This window comes from Pieris rapae, chromosome 13 (genome assembly GCF_905147795.1).
Source record: "Pieris rapae chromosome 13, ilPieRapa1.1, whole genome shotgun sequence".
NCBI lineage: Eukaryota > Metazoa > Arthropoda > Insecta > Lepidoptera > Pieridae > Pieris > Pieris rapae.
Window position 1 is genome coordinate 6323899 of NC_059521.1, and position 21554 is coordinate 6345452.

At 32.4% G+C, this 21554-nt stretch overlaps 3 protein-coding genes across 3 annotated transcripts; 2 read left to right on the top strand and 1 right to left on the bottom strand.

Moving 5' to 3' along the window:
• Positions 1-133: 133 nt before the first annotated feature.
• Positions 134-2812, top strand: LOC110993549 (L-xylulose reductase). Its single transcript, XM_022259850.2, has 5 exons — positions 134-332; positions 715-967; positions 1609-1723; positions 2180-2382; positions 2630-2812. The coding sequence occupies exons 1-5, from the start codon at positions 281-283 to the stop codon at positions 2739-2741; spliced, it is 735 nt and encodes a 244-aa protein (XP_022115542.2). The 5' UTR covers positions 134-280; the 3' UTR covers positions 2742-2812.
• A 1375-nt stretch (positions 2813-4187) lies between these two features.
• Positions 4188-9926, bottom strand: LOC110993540. The gene is made up of 6 exons (XM_045630857.1): positions 9788-9926; positions 8794-8946; positions 7442-7642; positions 6852-6981; positions 5667-5827; positions 4188-4526 (listed from the first exon to the last, which is right to left on the bottom strand). Exons 1-6 carry the CDS (start codon positions 9924-9926, stop codon positions 4240-4242), a joined length of 1071 nt encoding a protein of 356 aa, XP_045486813.1. The 3' UTR covers positions 4188-4239.
• A 950-nt stretch (positions 9927-10876) lies between these two features.
• Positions 10877-13322, top strand: LOC110993602 (D-erythrulose reductase). The gene is made up of 5 exons (XM_022259933.2): positions 10877-11142; positions 11231-11483; positions 11801-11915; positions 12317-12519; positions 12974-13322. Exons 1-5 carry the CDS (start codon positions 11088-11090, stop codon positions 13083-13085), a joined length of 738 nt encoding a protein of 245 aa, XP_022115625.2. The 5' UTR covers positions 10877-11087; the 3' UTR covers positions 13086-13322.
• The last annotated feature ends 8232 nt before the right edge of the window (positions 13323-21554 follow it).

Genomic DNA, 21554 nt, shown 5'->3' on the forward strand with positions numbered 1-21554 from the left:
TTCAAACAGGACGAAATATCTTGGCTCTTAATGAAAAAGATTTCTTTTCATAAGGCAAACCTGATAATACAATGTCAAGATAATAATGCAAATAATATTATGCTTATCTTTACAAGCGTTACGTTGATATCAGCACTTTAAAATATTTTCTTGTCCTATCGTAAATGTCAGAGGTCTTTCAAACAAGACTAGTACCAGTTTCGCGGCGAATAAATTAAGTGGTCGGTTATATTATAGCTTTAAAAGATATTTAATAAGTTGCGTAACTTTAGTACTTGAAATGGCAGATTCTTTTAAAGGAAAAAGAGTGCTTGTAACGGGAGCTGGACAAGGTAAGCGTTGTACTTAAAAAATAATTCGTCAAATCAAATCAAAAATCATTTATTCATATACGCAACATAAGGTACACTTATTACTCTTCTCAAATCAAGGACGTAGAACGGAAGAGAAGAACTGGCAATAAACTCTCCGCCACTCTTTACTACTTATTGTCGTACTTTTAATACGTCATAATAATTAATAAGTGTATAGATGTTTTAGTATATATAAATAGAAATCTTAATAGTTGATAAAAAAACTTGAAAACCTTATTGAGTAGACGAATATTTCAATTTTGGATTCCTATTAGTTCAATGGTCAAAATCTATTTTAATTTTTACTATGTGATTTAAATAATATTTACAATAGTAATGAATCCATATTGAATTATTACAGGGATCGGTCGTGCCATAGCCATAGACTTATGGCGCGCCGGCGCAAAAGTTGTGGCACTATCCAGAACACGATCTCATCTCGAGAGCCTACAGAATGAGTACCCATCCATAACCATAGTCGATGTAGACGTGGCTGACTGGGAGAAAACTAGAAATGTAGTGGAATCACTGGGGCACTTTGACGCTCTGGTTAACAATGCAGCTGTTGCAGTATGTCAACCATTTCTGGACTGTACGCCAGATGCTTTCGATCTGTAAGTGGACAAAGTATTAGCCTTCGGGCTACAAAATATCCCATAACTTACGACCAAAATAGTTTTACCATTTTGGGACATCAGCATACTGCTAATTGTATTATTTAGAGCGTACGTAAAAGCTCGGCAACGCACTCGCGAGCCTCTTGCATTGAGAGTGAGGACGTTATTAATTAACATCAGGTGAGCCTCTCCATCTTCACACTGTTATATAAAAAGATTGGAACTATTACGTTGAGCTGCAAACAGTATTTCCGAGTACTGATATACAAGTGACGTTTCTAAAAGACCTGAGGAGCTGATCACTGGTTCGATTAGTTGTAAATCTTCCCTTTAGACTGGAGTAAGATCACCTAATAAAATAACTTCCTCTACTTTCCCTCAAAGGTGGTCAATACTTTAGACATTGTTCAAACTAATTTCTTAAACAAAAAGGGCTAATTCCGATACTTGAAACTCATATTTTTGTTATTTGCCTAGTACATTACACTGAGCAAAATGATGTCCAGACGTGATGAATTATCAAGAATTTTTTTATATTGTCAGGCAGTTTCAGTATTTGTTTACATTGAAAAATTTTAAGTCACTCTTATTTGAATTTACTATTTAACATAATTTATGATAGTAATAATTTTTAACAGGATGTCTAATGTGAACGTAAAGTCGATCATTAATATTAGTCAAATTGTTGCTAAGAAGATGATAGAGAATAAGACAAAAGGAGCTATTGTCAACATTTCTTCTCAGGCCTCGAAGGTATGCTATGCACTCAGATTCCAATCAAATATACTAATTTTCTAGTAGAATTTGTCTTCAGTAGTGTTGACCTAGTGACTTCAGCGACTCTCAAAATTTGAGGTTATAGGTTTGATCCCCGACTGGGCACAAATGGACTTTCCATCTATGTGCGCATTTAACGCTCTTGATTGAGGAATCTGGCATTAGACCCAAAAAATGAGTTACAGGCACAGAAAGTTGATAATCTACTAGATCATTTGATCACGGCAAGGTTCATAAATCTAATGTCCATGATATTCCATCATTGATATAAAAGGTGTAATATATATATATATATTATATATATATATATAATATTTCTATATGTTTTATTGATTAATAGGTATGTATGTCCTGCTGTAATCATCATCGATAACTGGTTTAGTTACGATATGAGCAACTGTAATTGGAACTGTTGCAATAATTTTTTTGCAGGCTGCGTTAAAAGATCACACCATATACTCAGCTTCAAAAGCTGGTTTGGATGCAATTACTCGGGCCATGGCGTTGGAGCTAGGCCCGTATGGTATTAGAACAAATGCTGTTAATCCTACAGTGACCATGACTGCAATGGCGCAAGTTGGGTGGTCGGATCCTGAAAAAGCTGACGCTATGCTATCGAAGATACCTCTTGGAAGGTAAAATCTTTCGAAATCGGTAAAACAAATTTGACAGATATACAGACATAACATTTATTACAAACAAAACACACACACATAACCACCCAAAATAACATTATTGTTTGATTATTAAAAGAAAAAAAATGAGACATCAAAAACAATAACAAGAAAAAAATGATAATAATAAAATTTATTTTCTCATCGTTCGTTACCGGTGTTTCCTGATTCCATAATCAACAGAATCCTAAGTAATGTAACATTTCAGATTTGCACAAGTATCTGAGGTATCAGATGTGGTACTGTACCTACTCAGTGACAAAGCAAGCATGATAAACGGCGTAGAAATGCCAATCGATGGAGGATTTTTAGCAACATAAACAACTAATATTAAATACGTATAGTAAATATGGTTATATATTTTTATAAATAATAAACGATGTCATTTTCAGTTGTGTTTTATTCTCATTAAAAAATATTTATAGATACTCGTAAAAAGGTCAGGGAATGTTCCGATCGAGCTATTGACCATTGATTTTTATTCTAGTTGTTGTTAATAATTGAGGTTCCTTCTATTACTTTTAAGAATCATACTGTATTTTGATTAGATTTGTTTTATTATTATTCAATTGTTTCATAATTTAGAATCATTACTTATCGAATAAAACAGCCTTTGGACAGTTTTGTATGAAAATGACTGTGTCGACAAATGTTCATACAAATCTAGTTTCCGAATTTCTATATACATTACTGTTAAGGCATCTTGGCTAAACACCAAGGGAACGCAGGGTTCTGTGATTGAGTATTTACTCTGTGGAACATTGATGACACGTTGCACCGATTTGATTCTATGCTTTGTCAACCACAAATCATTGATTGTGATTAAAAGTGAGATCGGTTTCAATTTTTTAAATGTGTTATATCTAGTGTTAAAATGAATCAATTTAAATTAAATACAGTAGGTACAATAATTATTAGTATCTTTTGCGTTCACACATACGCCCACTAAACCCAATGACGATGTCCATATCGATTGAGTGACGATATCTCTGCGACATAAATTATATGTTATTAATAATTCGGCCCATACATTTATTAAATCTAGTATGGTGGAGGAAAGTTAGCGCATCTATCAAAGTAAATCTAAAAACTTCTCTGTTTTACTTCTGGGTTACTTCAGGCTGGCCTACTGGCCTAAAGTAACCAGAAGAAGTCTACAGCCAGTAGGAGTACCTACTGGCCGTAGGCTTCTTCTGTAGTAAGAGTAGCACCTTCCTACCTTTAGGGATCTAAAAAACATTATAAACTTCTTTTTAGATCTAAGCATCTAAGAAATATAGATAAATATAATAGACCAGGACAATATTTTAAATAATAATAAAAAAATTATCTTCAATCAACATTATATTAAACACATGTAACAAAATAATTAACTCCTACAACAAATTAAAGATCTATGGCACTCCAACGATATTAAGAGACGTGAGCGAACAGAAATTCATTTTACCTTATTTTCTACTATTACAGCTAAGCACTAATTCAATAGAAACAAACATACTGCACTACTGGCACACTTTTGTTAATATTTGGATTACAAAGTCTATCTCAGATAGTCAAAAATGGATTGAGATTGGTTATTGGGTTTGGGCATTATACACTGGCTTAGGCATGCTCATTGCACTTTTTTTTTATAGAACAGGGGGCAAACGGGCAGGAGGCTCACCCGATGTTAAATAAACGCTAAATGGGACTTCCCCCTATATATGGAGGAAGTATATAAGAATGACGCTTGAATATGCAAAAAATAGTTTGATAAAATTCGTTATTTAATTAAAGGTCTGCTTATCCAATTAAAAGCCGAGTATTATTACGAAACATTCAGTTTTGCATAAACTTGGCCGTATATCGAATAGCATGAGCAAGAACAACACTAAGAACAGTTATTTCATGGTCATGACATTCGTTTAGGAGTGTTTGTTTCAGACGTTTTGTGAACAATTCAAGTTTTTTAGTGTCGTTAGTGTTAACTTTGTAATGTTTTGTCTCGTTAACTAAATAATTACGATTCTCTTGTATACATCCCGCGCTGTTCATCCAACTGGCAGCTTTGTAGAACCAGTGCATGCGAAAGAATTCTTTGTAACCTATAATTGCACAGAGACCCACTAAAAGAGAAAGTCAAATGATAATTGTTAAATCAACTTAAATATATCTTTTCCACTACATTATTCTACGTTAACAGTTACTTTTAATTCGATAGAAGGCCAAAATAATACCCACACCAATTATCCTACATAAAAAACATTAAAAAACTATATATTTATATGCTCAAATCTTATAACTAACAATATAATATATAGCAAGCAACTCTTGTGAGAGTTCACAAGAGTTGCTACTGATCTATTCTATTTGCTACTGATCTGACTACTCAGTCAGTGTACAAACAAATCGAACATTAACAGAAATTTCGTTAATTTCGTTTCCGTTTCATTTTTATTTCAATTTTATATTGAAATAAAAATGAAACGGAAAATATAATCGTTTAAGCGCAAAACTCGAAGACGTCTGGACTTATTCGGATAATGCTTTTTTTATTTATTCCTACTAAGATTGTTTTTATATAGGAAATATTTAAAAATACTTAGTTTTATAGTCTGGGAAAGCGGACAGTTACTATGGGGTAGCATAGCATGTATGTAGCTACTAAAAAGGTAGGCTAAATAAAAGAGGATTGATAGGCGAAACATTGGCTAGCCCTGGTTTGTATTTAACAAAGCGATCATTAATGGAAAAAATTAAATAAGCTAGTGGAGCTGGAACTACAGGATGTATAGGAAAGGGGCACCCTAAGTGTATGTGTTCTTATTATGAAAAATTGCATAAATATAAATGTGTTATGTAGAAATATTTAAGCAATACTGTTTAGATGTCAAAAGGATGAGACTGGCTGCCCACAATACAGGGAATCCTAGTGTGGGGGCCAGTGCACTCTACTTTATTGAAACATTCTGTATATTGTGTCTAAAGTTCTTTGTTCCTTTCTTTCTAAATAAATTTAACGTAAATTTTGAATGTACCGAGAAAGCGAAGTGGAGGCCCCAGTAGAATGTGAAAGTGCCTGGAAGTGTCTTAATAGGTCTACATAATAATGCAAAAATATCTCTCTAACTAACCTAATTGTACCTGACTTCCACTGCTAATAATTTTATATATTGTTTCCTCTTGCGCATCCACTGTAAACTCAAAAAGGCAATCATACTAAATCGGAAATAGTAATTTATTATTTATAGTGAGCCTATATTTACCGTGTTCTAAAAATATGTCTCGTGCAAAATATCCCCGTCTAGCGAGATACACTACTTCCCGATAGATGAAGGCACAGAGCTGGTCCATCATGTTCTCGTCTTCTCTTGGAGACTGCAAGTGGCAACGACGACAATTACGTCGCAACATTATATTTAAGAGCCTGTTATGAAATTTTTCAATTACAGTTATTAAATAATTGTATTGTATTCAACAATGCATCAATGTCAATTCATTGTAAATGAAATGGAGTTGTCGTGTCGCGGTGTTTAAGTAACAATATGTTTAACAACAAGAAAGAGTGTGCATCCCTAACACAGGTTATAGAACTTAAAAGGGATGTACTAAAATGTATATTTAAGACCATTAACTTAATAAAGGAAATTTTTGTTTTTTGTTTTTGTTTGTTTTTTGGTGTTTGTGGTTAAACTCCTCCGAAACTGCTTTCCCAATTCTCATGAAATTTTATGTGCAGATTGGATTGGTCTGAGAATCGGACAACATCTATTTTTCATCTCCTTAAATGTTAAGGGTAATCCAGCCCTAAATTTTTTATATAGATAGACAGATAAATATTTTATTATGTATGTATTATACAGCTTAAAAAAATACATACAACCCTAAATTTTCAACCCTCTACGATCTACCTTAATTATTACTTGTTAATAAAATCTTTTGACTTGAACTCTGAGGTTTATATAGAGAATAAATCGTAGGAAAACTGAACAATCTCTGCATAGCAAAATGTTCCATGTTGGTATACGTACCTACTAAAAATGTAGGCTGATTAAATCACATCAAGGAGAAACGAAGTTCGCGGGGGCAGCTAGTATATTCTTAGCTTATATATATGCTATGCTTGGCTAGTATTTAATAATTACATCATTAAAACAAAACACAACAATTTACTATTTTAACCAAAGTATCTCATCTGTTTCTGACAAGTTATTTTTATGTTGTGATGAAAAGAGACAGATGAGTACTATATTTAAAAGGGCACAAGTAGACTGGTTTGTTTTATTATATATATATATATATAATAAGTCAGAATTTAAACAAATATTTAATGCCTTTTCAATTACTAATTAGTTATAATATGTATATGATTAGGGTGTATTTGTATTTGTAGCGTTAGGTGTAATTGTTTAAAACACCTGGAAATTTAAAATAAAGTAATATTATTTTACCTATGACTGAGTGCGTAACCTATAGAGGGCCCATTGAAGAGAAAATATTTACAATAGTCATCTCTGCAGAGTTGTGTAACATTATTATTTATAGCCTGTGGAGTGTCGATTATGCTAGATATGCAATAATCTGTGAAAAGAAACACATAAATCAGAATTGCCATTTATACGATATGTTTAAATCGGCTTAGAAAAACGATCGATCGGTAGATCGAGAGACATTCTCTACGTTGTATACGCTTAATGAAACCGACGTTGATCTTTAACAAAGTATAGTGCCAACAACTGACTTGCAAAATGTTTATCCAGTTGTTAGTTTTAAAGAAAGTCTTGCTAATCCGTGGTCGGACGACAATGTACATTAAATATGTTCATGTACAATACATCTATGTTTTTCGCATGATTACCATTATACCATTCCTTTAATATAATTTTTAAACCAGTAAAAAACAATATACACGTGGGGGGAATAGTATTAAACCTCACCACGTATCACCATGGGGGAGGGAGGGTTAAAAAATGTTAAAAAACATTACGTGACTAATGAACAGCCCCTAACATCCTCACATGAATGTAACAATATCACATACCTGAATTCTTTATATTAATATTATAATCATCGATTCTGTTAAGTATAGAGATATACATTTCTTTTTTCAATGAGATATCATCAAGATTTTCGACGTATGAGTGCATATTTATATCGCTCAAAATCCATTTTTGTAAACGTCTTTCACTAAATTCATTGATTGAATGGGTGAATATGTCAACGTCTTGATATAAAATGGAGACTGAAATATAATGTCATTCATTAGGTTAATTAAACAAAGTTTTTATACAAATATGTCAACATGTCAAAAGCAGTGTTGGCCTAGTGCCTACAGCGTGCGACTCTCATACCTGAGGTCGTAGGTCGATCCCCGGCTGTGCACCAATGGACTTTCTTCCTATGTGCGCAATTAACATTTGCTCGAACGGTGAAGGAAATCATCGTGAGGTAACCGACATGTCTTAGACCCAAAAAGTCGACGACGTGTGTCAGGCACTGGAGACTGATCACCTACTTGCCAGATTTAAATATGATCATGAAACAGATTCATAAATCTGAGGCCAAGACCTAAAAGAGGCTGTAGCGCCACTGATTATTTTTTTATGTCGACATGTTAGTAGAAATGGCGTGCCGTTTAAAAATATGTTTTTGCAATTAGACAATTTAATAGGCAATTAATACAAGACTTTTTCGCCGGTCATTCAAGTACAATACATTTAGGATTTAGGCACGTTTCAACGAAATCTAATAGCTATTTTACAATTATCTTAACGTATTAAAAATTACAAGAGCAACTAGATCGGTGTATAATATGCTTTATTACTGATTTAAGAAGCTGACTATTAAAATACACAAGTAAAGTGATTTCATCAATATGTCAAATAATACGTATTAAAACTGGATTTCATGCCGGCAAAGCCAACCAATATTTGAAACTGCGCTGCTAATCAATTGCTTAATTCAAACTTGTCCTACAATAACGTTTATTTCAGACAAATTAGCAACAGTTAAGATGTAAGTCTTGTGTAATTAATGAAAATTAACTTTCTGTATCTTTGTAACTTCTAAACATTGAATGCAGAAGTTAAAATTAGAATTAGAAAAAAATGGCTGAATGGTATCGGAAAAGTGCTAAACAATCAATGTCTAAAAGGGCGAAAGAGGTGAACCACACCACTGTCATTAGTGTGTGTAGTGTGTAGTAAAAACTTTGGAAGTTTTTGGAAGCGCCTGGAGGCGACCTTAATCGTCCTGTTTTTTTTAAATACTGAATTTACTGCCGCAAAGATTCTACTATTCATATTTTTTATTAAATAATGTTTACGGACCACTCGTTATTAATTCATCTACACACACAATATACTGTGATTTTAATATATTTATTATTCTTACCTCTGAATTCGAAATCTCTGTATCCGAAGGGCTTATTATTATAGATGTAATGAGATAGATAATATTTGCCTCTATTTATTATGTTAACGATCGTTCTCTTTTGTTTGTCCGTCATTTTTTGTGTATGGTCCAATAGAGTTCTTTGAAGTATAGCTAAACGATTGTTTAAATTATCATTTGTGAATCTCTTGCACACCTAATATTAGGTAGGTACTAGGCTAGGAGGTAAACAATTTTTACATTATACATATTTAATTAAATGATAGCAATATTATTATGTCGCAGACAACTAGCTTAGTTAGCCGTTCAATTAGCAATTAGCCAATTAACTAACGGCCTGAAAGATGTTCAGCCAGTTGATCAAACAGCTAGCCCAATGACTTTGATCGATGAAGTTTCATTACTTGCCTCGCCTTTTAACTGTTAATTTGAATTTAGTTCCACTTTTTGCCACTCTCACACTCGAAACGAAACATTTCAAACTGTGAATATGACGTCGGCACACCACAAGTTTAATGCTGTTTTCCAAACATTCATGAAAAACAACAAGTACAATGAAAGAGTGTAGTGACAATAATAATGTGAATTTTTCTTAAGGAATTCAAAAATAAATATTTTTTATCTCATTATTTCATCTTTTTTATGTCTGCCAAATGATAACTCTATCATACGAATGGCCTGAATATCTTTCAGATCGTTAGTTAAAAGGCTAGGCTGTTAATTGAACGGTTAATATATCCATTAAACTTCAGCTTTAGGGCCTTACTACGCGTTTAATATATGGGACAGGTGTACAGGGTAGGCTAGACACGGGGCACATCGGTCTCTGATTCAAGATGTCTTTCGTATTTTCACTGATTTACTGATTAATTTTGCGTCCGAGGTTTCGTAGGACCCTTTATATCTCCTAAGCCAAAATGTTTTGATTTTGGTATTGAATTAGAATCATAACTAATCTGTGAAATTATCAATTAATTATAGCAATAAGACTTACCTGTTACGAAATAGGTTCCAATGGCAGTATTAACATCTGTGGTATTTGGTGTCTTTGTGTTAAAATAAAACGTTTTCTTCAGTTTTGAGATAAAAAAAATTAAATCTTTAGACTGTGGTGTTGTAGTATCGGAATGCATATATTTTAGTGGAAACTTTTCACCGTTATAACTTATATTGTTACTTAAAATAATAGGTACGTATAATAAACTAAAAAACATTTTACTTAGACAGAAAGGCATAACCTACGCAATATTTTTTAAATACCAAACGTTGCATTTACTTAGGATGCAGTTAAAATCGATTATTTGCTGTGTTGTCAATAATTAAACAGTAATTCAGCGGAACATTGGACACATAATCAATATACTGAAATCCTTAGCTTGTAACTAAGCATATAGGTGAAAGAATCAGTAATTAGAAAAATCTAATTACTGATTCGAAACTTTTTCACACATGGCACATAGTGGCAAATCATGGTTGTAATCATTTACCTACATCATACACACTAGCTACATACAGGAATTTAAAAAAAATATACAAATATACATACATTAATATATTTATTCCCGTCTATATTTGATTACAGTAGTTGTACGAAGATGACGCATATATTATAATATGTACCTTTGTAAAAAACGTAGAATCTTCTTAGATAATATTATGATTAATACTTAAAGGTTAATTTTTCGATATTTCCCGCACAAAATAGCATGATTTTTGATGACTTTAACTAAAAGCAATTGTATGAAATATTTTGTAATTGAATCTTAAATTTCCACGATGGGAAAGTGTTGGTGTATTCTTATTAACAATATTATTATTGAAAGGTAAATAATATTATCACTGAAGTCTGAAGCGGTAACAAGAAACGTATGCGTACATTATAAAGTAACGTTTTCTTTTTTTTATGCATGCATTATATTTTTAACTACAAGAATTTTGTGGAGCTCCATCTGTGAATCTGTCTACGCAAGTACGCAGTACGCTTACAAAATATATAAGCGCCGGCCGCCGATAATATTTCAAGACCACTTTGAAGTTTGAAGGTTCTTTGAAAGATCAAAACTCTTGTAAGTGTATATTGTTAATTGTCAAATGTCAATATACAGTTTGGGAAAAATTTGAAATAATCCAAACTTAAGAAGTACTAAGAAAAATTTGTTACTTGCATTTTAATTTCGCCAATTTGCAACTTACCCTGAATGTCCTTAGTTGTGTGACTGTGACATTAACTTGACGACGAAGGTTAACTTATATACTTTTATATTGACTGCAGATTTCCAAGTCGGAACAAACAAATGATGGAAATATCATTCAAAGGAAAACGGATACTAGTTACTGGTGCTGGTCAAGGTAATTCATGTTACAATCAAATTATTGTGTAGAAAATGCCATATTCACTATAATGGTTCAAACAATTTTGCTCCACATTATTTTTCAGGGATTGGTCGAGGGATTGCAGTAGAATTATGGAGAGCTGGGGCAAATATTGTAGCATTATCTAGAACAAGATCACATTTAGAGGCCTTACAAAGCGAATATCCATCAATAGACATTATTGATGTAGATATAGCTGATTGGGAAAAGACCCGTGGCATAGTAGAATCTTTGGGACCGTTTGATGCATTAGTAAACAATGCTGCGATTGCCATATGTGAACCTTTCCTTACTTGTTCTTCATCCAGTTTTGATAAGTAAGCTTGTTGTCTTAAGCAACTTTAAATATTTCAGTAAATTTTTACTATAAAGTAGGTAATGATAACAAGTTTTGTTGAGAAGTTTTACTTGCATAAATTGTTGGTGCTGGGCAATATTTGTATAAAATTGCATAACTTTTTAATGAGGTATGGTGCAGTGCAGGCACAGTTGGCTAAATGTCATAACTAGTACTTTGTATAATTATTTAATACAACAAAAATATTATTAAGATCTATATATGTCTTGTTTTAGTAGTAAAGGTGAGTGAACATGCAATTTCGATTTTGTTTTTTTAATCATTTTTAAATTTTAGGACATTTGATGTCAATGTTAAAGCAGTTTTAAATATAAGCCAAGTTGTAGCACGAAAAATGATAGAAAAAAAAATCAATGGGGCAATTGTAAATATATCTTCTCAAGCTTCTAAAGTAAGTTTATCTTGTAAAATGTTTGTTTTATATCAAGTCATTAAGGAAGTTTTATCACAAATAAATATAATATTTGTGGCCATACCTTTACAACAAACCTTATCACAAAATAATTAAAAATCCTCATAAGCTATTTAATCCAATATTGAAAAGTGAAGTTAGCAAGTAAGTGTTTTAGTTCTAATTTACCGATTATTTCTTACTTCCATCACACCATAGTGTTTTTTAGACTGCCATATGATTAAAAATTTAACTTTAGAAATTGGTATTGGCTACTCCGGTATTACTTATTTCTTAAATAGTCATTTGACAACAGAAATGTTTCACTGTATAGTTCATAAGATAAAAAAATTTTACATATTAAGTACTAACTGTTTTCCAAAACTAGAATTATTTTCCAGGCTGCTCTACAAGATCATACAATATATAGTGCTTCAAAAGCAGCTCTAGATGCTTTAACCCGAGCAATGGCCTTAGAATTGGGACCGCAGGGAATAAGGGTTAATTCTGTCAATCCTACAGTAATAATGACTGCCATGGCGAAAGTTGGTTGGTCTGATGAAAAGAAAAGCTCAGAAATGCTATCTAAGATTCCATTAAGAAGGTAAAATCAATATAATGATTGTTGTCTATCAAACAGTTTAGTGCCTTATTCTTAGCTTTAAATTTTTTATCTATGATCCATCTATCACAAAATGTTTATTAATATTATGTTATAATATGTAATATCTTTCATGGCTTTGGTTGTAGCTATATTACTACAATTTTTACGATATATATAGATATATGTATACCTATGTATGTATGTATTAACGAGATCTTTCCTCCAACCACACAACACAACACTTAAAATAAAACAAGATAAAAGATTACAAAGAAACAATAACATTAATAATAAATTAAACCAATTCAACAATTAATAATACACAAATATCTATTCTTAACATAATGGTTCATCAATGAAAGAGATAGTTCTTTCTTACCCATTCTTAAATGGCTTGCTGGATTGAGCTCCTTTTTCATGTATAAAAGTTGTATATTAAAAAAGATTTTTACAGATTTGGTGAAGTTCATGAAGTGGTGAATGCTGTTGTGTTCCTATTAAGTGAGCGAGCCAGCATGATAACTGGTGTTGAATTGCCAGTTGATGGAGGATTTCTAGCCACATAATCATTTCCATGCCGTTGAAGATCTGCTAATATTAAGTACCAAAGAAAATTTGCCATTAACCATTACTAATGCATTTTTTTCATGCCTTATAGTAAGAGATATTATTTCAGATGTCTTTTATATACAAAACATTATATTTTACTGTATAATAATTTTTAACATGTTCTTTTATATTAAATTGTTCTGAAATTGAATAAGGAATATGTAAATTGTTTTGTTGAATAAATATGTTTGTACCAGATATTTTGGGGTTTTCTTTTAGTAGTCAAAGTTGTTTCTGGAAGAAGTATGGCTGTAACTTTTTTATTTTTTATTTATTCAATACATGTGATAAAAAAAAATACATGAGGGTACATGCAAATAACCATGCGCTGAAACCAACAGATTTAAGTGCGGCATGGTGTGGTCGCTGCTACTCGACTGTTTGATTACATAATTAATTTAACACTTACATAGTATCTTATTTTATAGCATAAAGTACAGTCATACGCCAACATTTCTAGATACAAACAAAGTGCCGGAAATATGTCTATACAACTTTAATGATAATATTATTACGTTCATTTTGTTACACAATATGAAGTCAGTCTTAATGAATTTTAATGGATCCTTGCAATGATATAGCTTGTACAACAGAATAACACTTAGGCTACAATTTTTTATCGAGTTTTTTACACAGTTATGATCTATTCTTATCTGTATATTTTTAAGCATAACGGGACAAATAGTGGGATTTGAGTATAAATTTACTTTTGTTTATATTATTTAGTAAACTATTCAAGGTTTGGTTCGGTATATTATTTAAGATGCTAGGAAGCATGTACTCCCAGGTCCGTTGACCGTATGAATTTTTAAAGTTGGGTATTATGTAGTTAGGTGAGTAGGGCAAAACACGTAGATTGTTATGTCTTTCTTTTTTTACTAACGAATCTATATGACCGTGAGCCTCACACACAATAGATAATTCAATTTTATCATATATATTGAGTATCTTACAATAGTGAAACAAGGCTTTTTCCTTCAGAGTCAATTTCTGTTTTACCTTTGGTGGTACAATTGTCTTTAAAAGTCTATATTGTAAATTAAAAATTTTATTTATGCTTGTTTTGTGTGTGCGGCCATAACTACTCAGACAATAGTTTATAATGGAGTCTGCTAGTGAGAGGTACAACATCCTTATTGTATTTATTGAGCAATTTAAGTAAAATAGTTTTTGAAAATTTAACTAGGTGGCAACACTTTATATATGAAGGTTGATTGTAACTAAGTGTTCTTGCTGTCATTCATCTTCTTACCAAATAAAAGTTATATTTGTGCTAATTACTATCGTTTCTTTGATAAACGACCCATAATCCTTCAGGTTATGGGCCCAGTAGATTCTGCAATTGAAAGTTTTAAGAAAAATAGCAAAGAAAAAGTTACAATCGTATTGTGAAGAAATTGACAAAATAACCTCAAAATGGATTCAATGCGGTCAATAAACTTAGAAAAATTTGATGGAAATAACTTTAGGCAATGGAAATTCCAGATAAAGTGTGCCCTAAAAGCAAAAGGGATTGATATTTCAGTGCCTAAACCGGCTGGAAATAATGTTGAATGGACAAAGAATGATGGCATGGCCATGTTTATTATAACATCTTCGATGGACTTTAAACAAATAACTTTAATAGAAAATTGTGAAACTGCTAAGGAAATAATGACAAAACTTGAATCAATATACGAACAGAAGAGTGAATTATGTAAAATGTTGATCCATGAAAAGTTTTACCAGTATAAAATGTCTACAAATGACAGTGTAGCTCAACACATTTCTAAAGTGGAATCATTGGCCAAGCAGTTAAAAGAAAGTGGCGAAAGTATTAGTGAAATGGCTGTGATAACAAAGATACTTGGAACACTGCCTCATAAGTATAGATCACTCCGTCAAGCGTGGATGTCTTTGGATCCAGAGCAACAGACTCTTGTCAATCTCACTGCTCGTTTGTTAGATGAAGAAGCTAGTTTACAGTGTGAAGAAGAACAAGAAACCGCTCTTCTTGTGGCTAAGAAAGGATGTAAAAATAGCCCAAAACAAAGTGAGCTGAATAGAAATGCTAGTAATTCAAATCAAAATAAAAACAGTAAACACAGATTTGAATGTTATAATTGTGGGAAACGAGGACATTTTTCTCGAGAATGTCGTGCTCCAAAGAAATCCAAGTATAGAAAACCTCAACAGGAAGGTGCAGACTTGTTAGCGTTTAATGTAGAAACCAAATTCCATGAAGCTGAAGACAATGTGTGGATTTTAGACAGTGGTGCCTCTGCACATATGACCTATAGAAAGGAGTTCTTTGTAGAACTATTGGAATGTAACCAGAAATCATTGACATTAGGTAACAAACAATCAGTGGAAGTGGCTGGCATTGGCAAGGTGTTAATAAAGAGATGTGTCAATGGACAGTGGGAGAACAGTGAACTACATGATGTATTGTATGTTCCGAATTTGCGACGAAATCTGTTCTCAGAAGGTGTGATAATGCGTAAATCATATATCATTATCAAGAAAGACTCTGGTGCATTCATTTACAAAGGAAATGACTTGGTAATGTGTGCAACAATAACAGAAAATAATTTATACGAATTGAAAATTAAAGCTGTGGTCTCAGATACATGTAACTTAGTTCAAAGTGATCAAAATAACATTAAAATGTGGCATGAAAGACTGGGACATGTTAACCTAAAACAAATCAAGAGTATGAGTGCTGATAATGTGGTAGAAGGCTTGAAACTGAATAACAGTGATAAAACTGATTTTGTTTGTGAAGCATGTGCATATGGAAAGCAGTGCAGATTTCCATTTCACAAATCTATACGAGGAGAACTACAGCCAGGTGACCTTGTATATAGTGATGTCTGTGGACCTATGAGTCATACATCTATCCAAGGTATGAGATACTTTATATTATTTAAGGATGCTGCTACAAGTTACAGGCATGTATATTTTGTCAAACATAAAAGTGATGTGATGGACATATTCATTAAATACAATGCTTTGATCAAAAATAAGTACATGCATAGTGTCAGAATATTGCATACTGATAATGGAAGAGAGTATGTGAATAAAACCTTCAATGACTATCTCAGCAAAGAAGGTATAATTCATGAGTGTACTGCGCCATATACACCAGAACAAAATGGGCGTGCTGAAAGAGAGAACCGTACCATTGTGGAGAGTGCACGTTCAATGTTGTACGCGAGGGATGTGTCACTGGAATTATGGGCTGAGGCTGTGAATTGTGCAGTATATTTATTAAACCGGACTTCCTCCAGCCAAACTCCTAAGAAAACACCATTTGAATTATGGAACGGCATCAAACCTCATATAGGCCATGTGAAGGTGTTTGGAAGTATTGGATATGTCCATATTCCTAATCAGCTAAGAACTAAACTTGACAAAAAGAGTGAGAAAATGATACTAATTGGGTATGATAATAACAATTACAGGATGTTCAATCCAGAAACCAAAAAGGTTAAAATATCAAGAAATGTAATTTTTGAAGAACATAATGTTCCAGAGATAAGGAAGAATATTACACAAATATACATTGACGATGAAGTGAAGACATTAGGACAACAAAATCAAATGCAAGAAACAAATGTAGAGGATACTCTTGTGGAAACTTCATCATCAGAGAATGAAGATACCATGTTGAGTTGTAATAGTAATGACCCTACATATGAACCTTCTCAAGAATTAGATGATGATTTAATTCAAAGCAACATAAATTTGAGACCAAGGATTAATAGACGTTTTGAAGCAAACCTAATTGAACTGTCACTGCCACAAACGTATGCTGAAGCAATGAAAAGTCCACAAAGAAACGACTGGTTGAAAGCTATTGATGAAGAATTGCTTGCACATGAAGAGAATAATACTTGGACTCCAGTAGAGAGGTCTGGTCAACGCACGCTTACTACAAAGTGGGTTTTTGCTATAAAAAAGGATGAAAATGATCAGGTAAAACGGTTTAAAGCTCGTTTATGTGCACGCGGATTTAATCAAATAAAAGATATTGACTATCAAGAAATATTCTCTCCAACAACGAGATATGACTCTATAAGAATTATCCTTTCTATTGCAGCTAAATATAATTTAGAAATTCAACAGTTTGATGTAAAGACTGCTTTTTTGAACGGGTATTTGGAAGAGAATATTTTTATAGAAGTACCAGAAGGAATTTCATTTAAAAATGATTGTATCCTAAAACTTAATAAATCACTGTATGGACTTAAACAGGCGTCTCGTTGTTGGAATAGAAGATTCACTGAGTTTTTAATAAAATATGGTTTTGTGCAATCTCAGGCTGACAGTTGTGTTTATGTAGGTATTTTCAATGGGGTGAAAGTATTCATAATAATTTATGTTGATGATGCACTTGTAGTCTCTTCCAGTTCCTCAATGATTAAAAGAGTTATAGAATATTTGAAACAAACATTTAAAATAAAAGAATTAAAATTGAAATATTTTGTGGGAATGGAAATAGAGAGAGTAAATAATTGTATCTGTATTTATCAAAGAGATTACATTGAAAAATTAATAGAGAAGTTTTGTATGAGTGATTCAAATCCTGCCAGTACCCCTGCAGATGTAAATGTTGTTATTTCAAAGAAAATGGATGAAAATATTATTAATTTTCCATACAGAGAAGCTATAGGGTCCTTGTTATTTTTGAGCTCTGTTTCAAGGCCTGACATTTCTTTTGCTGTAAATGTTTTGAGTAGATATGTAAACGATCCAAGTCAACAACATGTAAATGCCATTAAACGTGTTATTAGATACCTAATAAATACTAAAGATTTATGTATATGTTATGGAGAAAGTAGTGATCTCACTGGCTATTCGGATTCAGATTTTGCAGGTGATGTAGACACGCGTAAGTCTACTACAGGTTATATTTTTAATATGAATGGAGGACCTATAACATGGTGTAGCCAGAAACAGAAGACTACTGCTCTCTCCACAACTGAAGCAGAATTTGTAGCTGCTTGTGAAGCTGCAAAAGAGATATTATGGTTACAGCAATTATTATTAGATTTAGGTGAAAATATTACATCTGTTCCATTGTATGTTGATAATCAGAGTGCAATTAAGTTAATTAGCAATCCTGTTTATCATAAGAAAACCAAACACATAGATGTGAAATTTAATTTTATAAGGGAAAAGGTTGAGTTGGGTGTAATTAAACTAAATTATATTCCTAGTAACAGTCAATTAGCAGATATGTTAACTAAAGCGTTACCAACTCAAGCTTTTATCTATTTAAGAGATCACATTTTGTTTTTCTTTTCACAACTCTAATTTCAGTAGGAGTTTATTTTTTTTATATTTGTACCTAGTTTAAATTTTAGTGGGAGTATTGAGCAATTTAAGTAAAATAGTTTTTGAAAATTTAACTAGGTGGCAACACTTTATATATGAAGGTTGATTGTAACTAAGTGTTCTTGCTGTCATTCATCTTCTTACCAAATAAAAGTTATATTTGTGCTAATTACTATCGTTTCTTTGATAAACGACCCATAATCCTTCAGTATTGTATGGTAATTTATATTTAATGATATGCAAACGGGACATTATTGCTCTAAGTTTGTTACAAATATGTTCGATGTGAGGTTTCCAATTGAAGTTATTGTCTATAATCAAACCTAAGTAGGTATGTTGTTTAACTAGTTCAAGTTTAATGCAATTACAATTTGTATAGTTCGATGAATGAAAGCATTGGTGTGAGTGAGCTGTGATGGATGGCCTTAATCCCGTGCGCAAGTATGGTGAGTGGATGTGTAGTAATTTCGTTTTTTGTGCGTTAATGATGAGCCCTGAATCGTGTGCCCATTTGCATAGTTGGTTGAAGTTGTGCTGGAGTTGTTTTTGAGCTACGGAGATGTCTTTGTGTGCAGTAAGTAGACAAGTATCGTCTGCAAATTGATAGACACTCGCTTCAGTAAATATGTTAGGCATGTCGTTTACATATAAGAGGTATTCAGTCGGCCCGGTTATTGACCCCTGGGCGACGCCCTCTTCGGTACGGATCAGCTGGCTGAAGGCCCCGCCTATGTTAACCGCAGTAAATCTGTTCATGTGATAGTTTTTTAATAGTTCTAGGAATGGTCCCTGTATGCCATTTTGGCGTAATTTTAAAAATAGGGTTGTATGATTTAGTGTTTCAAAGGCTTTGCTAAAGTCAATGAAGACAGCGAGCACATGACGACGATCATTCATGTGCTTGTTGATCTCGTTGGTAAATTGAAACAGAAGTTGAGAAGTGTTTTTTTGTTTTTGGAAGCCAAATTGTTTATCGTTTATAATCTTATTTTCTTTGATAAATTTATTTAATTCGTTACCAAGGTACCTCTCTATTATTTTATCTATGCAGGGTAATATTGTTATTGGTCTATAATTGTTTATTTCGTTTTTCGACCCTTTTTTGTATACAGGTCGTACACAGCCGACTTTTAGTTTGTCTGGAAATAGAGAATATGCAATACAGGAGTTTATTAAATGAGTTATTAAGGGTGTTATTTGTCCGTTTATGAACTTTAAATCTTTCATTCTGATTCCGTCGATTCCAGGACTTTTTTTTTCATTCATGTGCTTTATTATGGAGTAAATAATGTGATTGCTTGCTTTTTTCAATCTTATTGTTATATTTGGTTGCATTGCGTAGGAATTGACGTCTAATAATGGTTTATCACAGTATGTACAGATTTTTTTAACATTATTTTGAAATTCTGTAGCAAAGTTGTTTACCAGACTTGTTAAGTTTATGTTATCAAACGAATTCATTATTATTTCGTCGATTGATTTAGTTATTTTGCCGCATATTGCATTTATAATTTCCCACTGTTTTTTGGGGTTTTTAAAATTTTCTGTTATTTCTTTCTTATAGTAATGGTTTTAACGTTGTTAATATATTTATTTGTTTTATTTCTGTAAATATTATATAATAGTCTATTTTTTAAGTTACTTTCATCCCCTTTCCAAATTAGGAATAGTTTACGTCTTTGAGCGCACATACAATTTATTTTGTTTGTCATCCATACACATTGATGTCTTTTGCCTACTTTAAATTTAACTACTTTTTTGCAATTATTGTATACGTTTGTAAATTTCTTTATAATGAAGTTTAGAATATCAATTGGGTTTGTGTGGGCTAAGCCTGCGGTCCAGTCTATGTTATATAGTTCGTGTTGTATTTTTTTATTGTCTTGTTGAGTTATTAATTTATAAGTGTTTTGTGGTTGTGTGCGGTGGTTGTTATTCACAATAGATAAACCGGTAATGTAATGATCAGCCAGTGCATTTTGGATAACGGATGTTTTTCTAACTATGTTTTTTTAACTATGAAGGTGTATCGTCCATTAGTCTAACCAAAGTTCCTGGTGCCGTAGGTTTATAAACTAATATATAGAGTTATCATTCTGAATCACCTTAAACGCGTTTCTTGGTATGTTGTCATCGATTGTAAGTGTCTTTTAAAATATGATCTTTTTAATTATATATGGTATTTTGAAATATCAAAACATTAGCTAATTGACTAGATGGTCACTACCATCACTAACCATCAAAAATATATATATATAGACATACAAGATGTTTCACTAAAAAATTGTGGATCAGTAGGATTTCTAGTAGAAGGAAACATATAAATATAATAAAACCAACAAATTATTATAAAAGGACGTTGGGAAAACAAAATGAAGATTTGATGAGAAATATACATAACATTATACAAAACAATTTGAATGTGATAAAAAAGTCGGCCACTGGGTGCCCAGAATTCTTTGCGACTGAGAATTTCATAAAGCTATTATGGGATGTTCTATATTTTTATAAATCACAACCCATTTTTATCTTTGTTAAATTGATATATTTCTTCACAAACAACGGTAATTAATTTATATTCTTATAGAAAGGCTCAAAGGAAAAATACATGCTCACTCGTCTTAAAAGTCTGTTCTGAGTGACGTCTGTTTTATTCTTTTCTTAGTGTCCTGTATTTATGTTGCCACATACATCAAAATCGTATAGAAAATACTACACCAAACAGTATGTACATGTTTAGTGCGTATCTACGATACGCTACACTTTTAAGGTGTATTGTAATTTGTAAGATCTTGACCGACATTTGGCTCGACTCATGATTATGGACGAGACATGGCTTCATTATTTTAACACGGAACTAAAAACCGACCTGACTTGGATGATTTTGCCATCGCCCACTCCGAATAAATTCAAGGCGTTTCCAACCGTCCATAAGATCATTCTCTGTTTTTTTGGGACAGCTAATAGATAGGAATGGTGATCGAATATTTAATCGTGACGTTAATATAACGTCCCGGTTCTCCTTCAAAAAGAAGAAGTTGTCTTCGAGTTGTAGGACATCCTTCATATTCACCGGAGCTAACAATTGTGATTTCTACCTGTTTCCG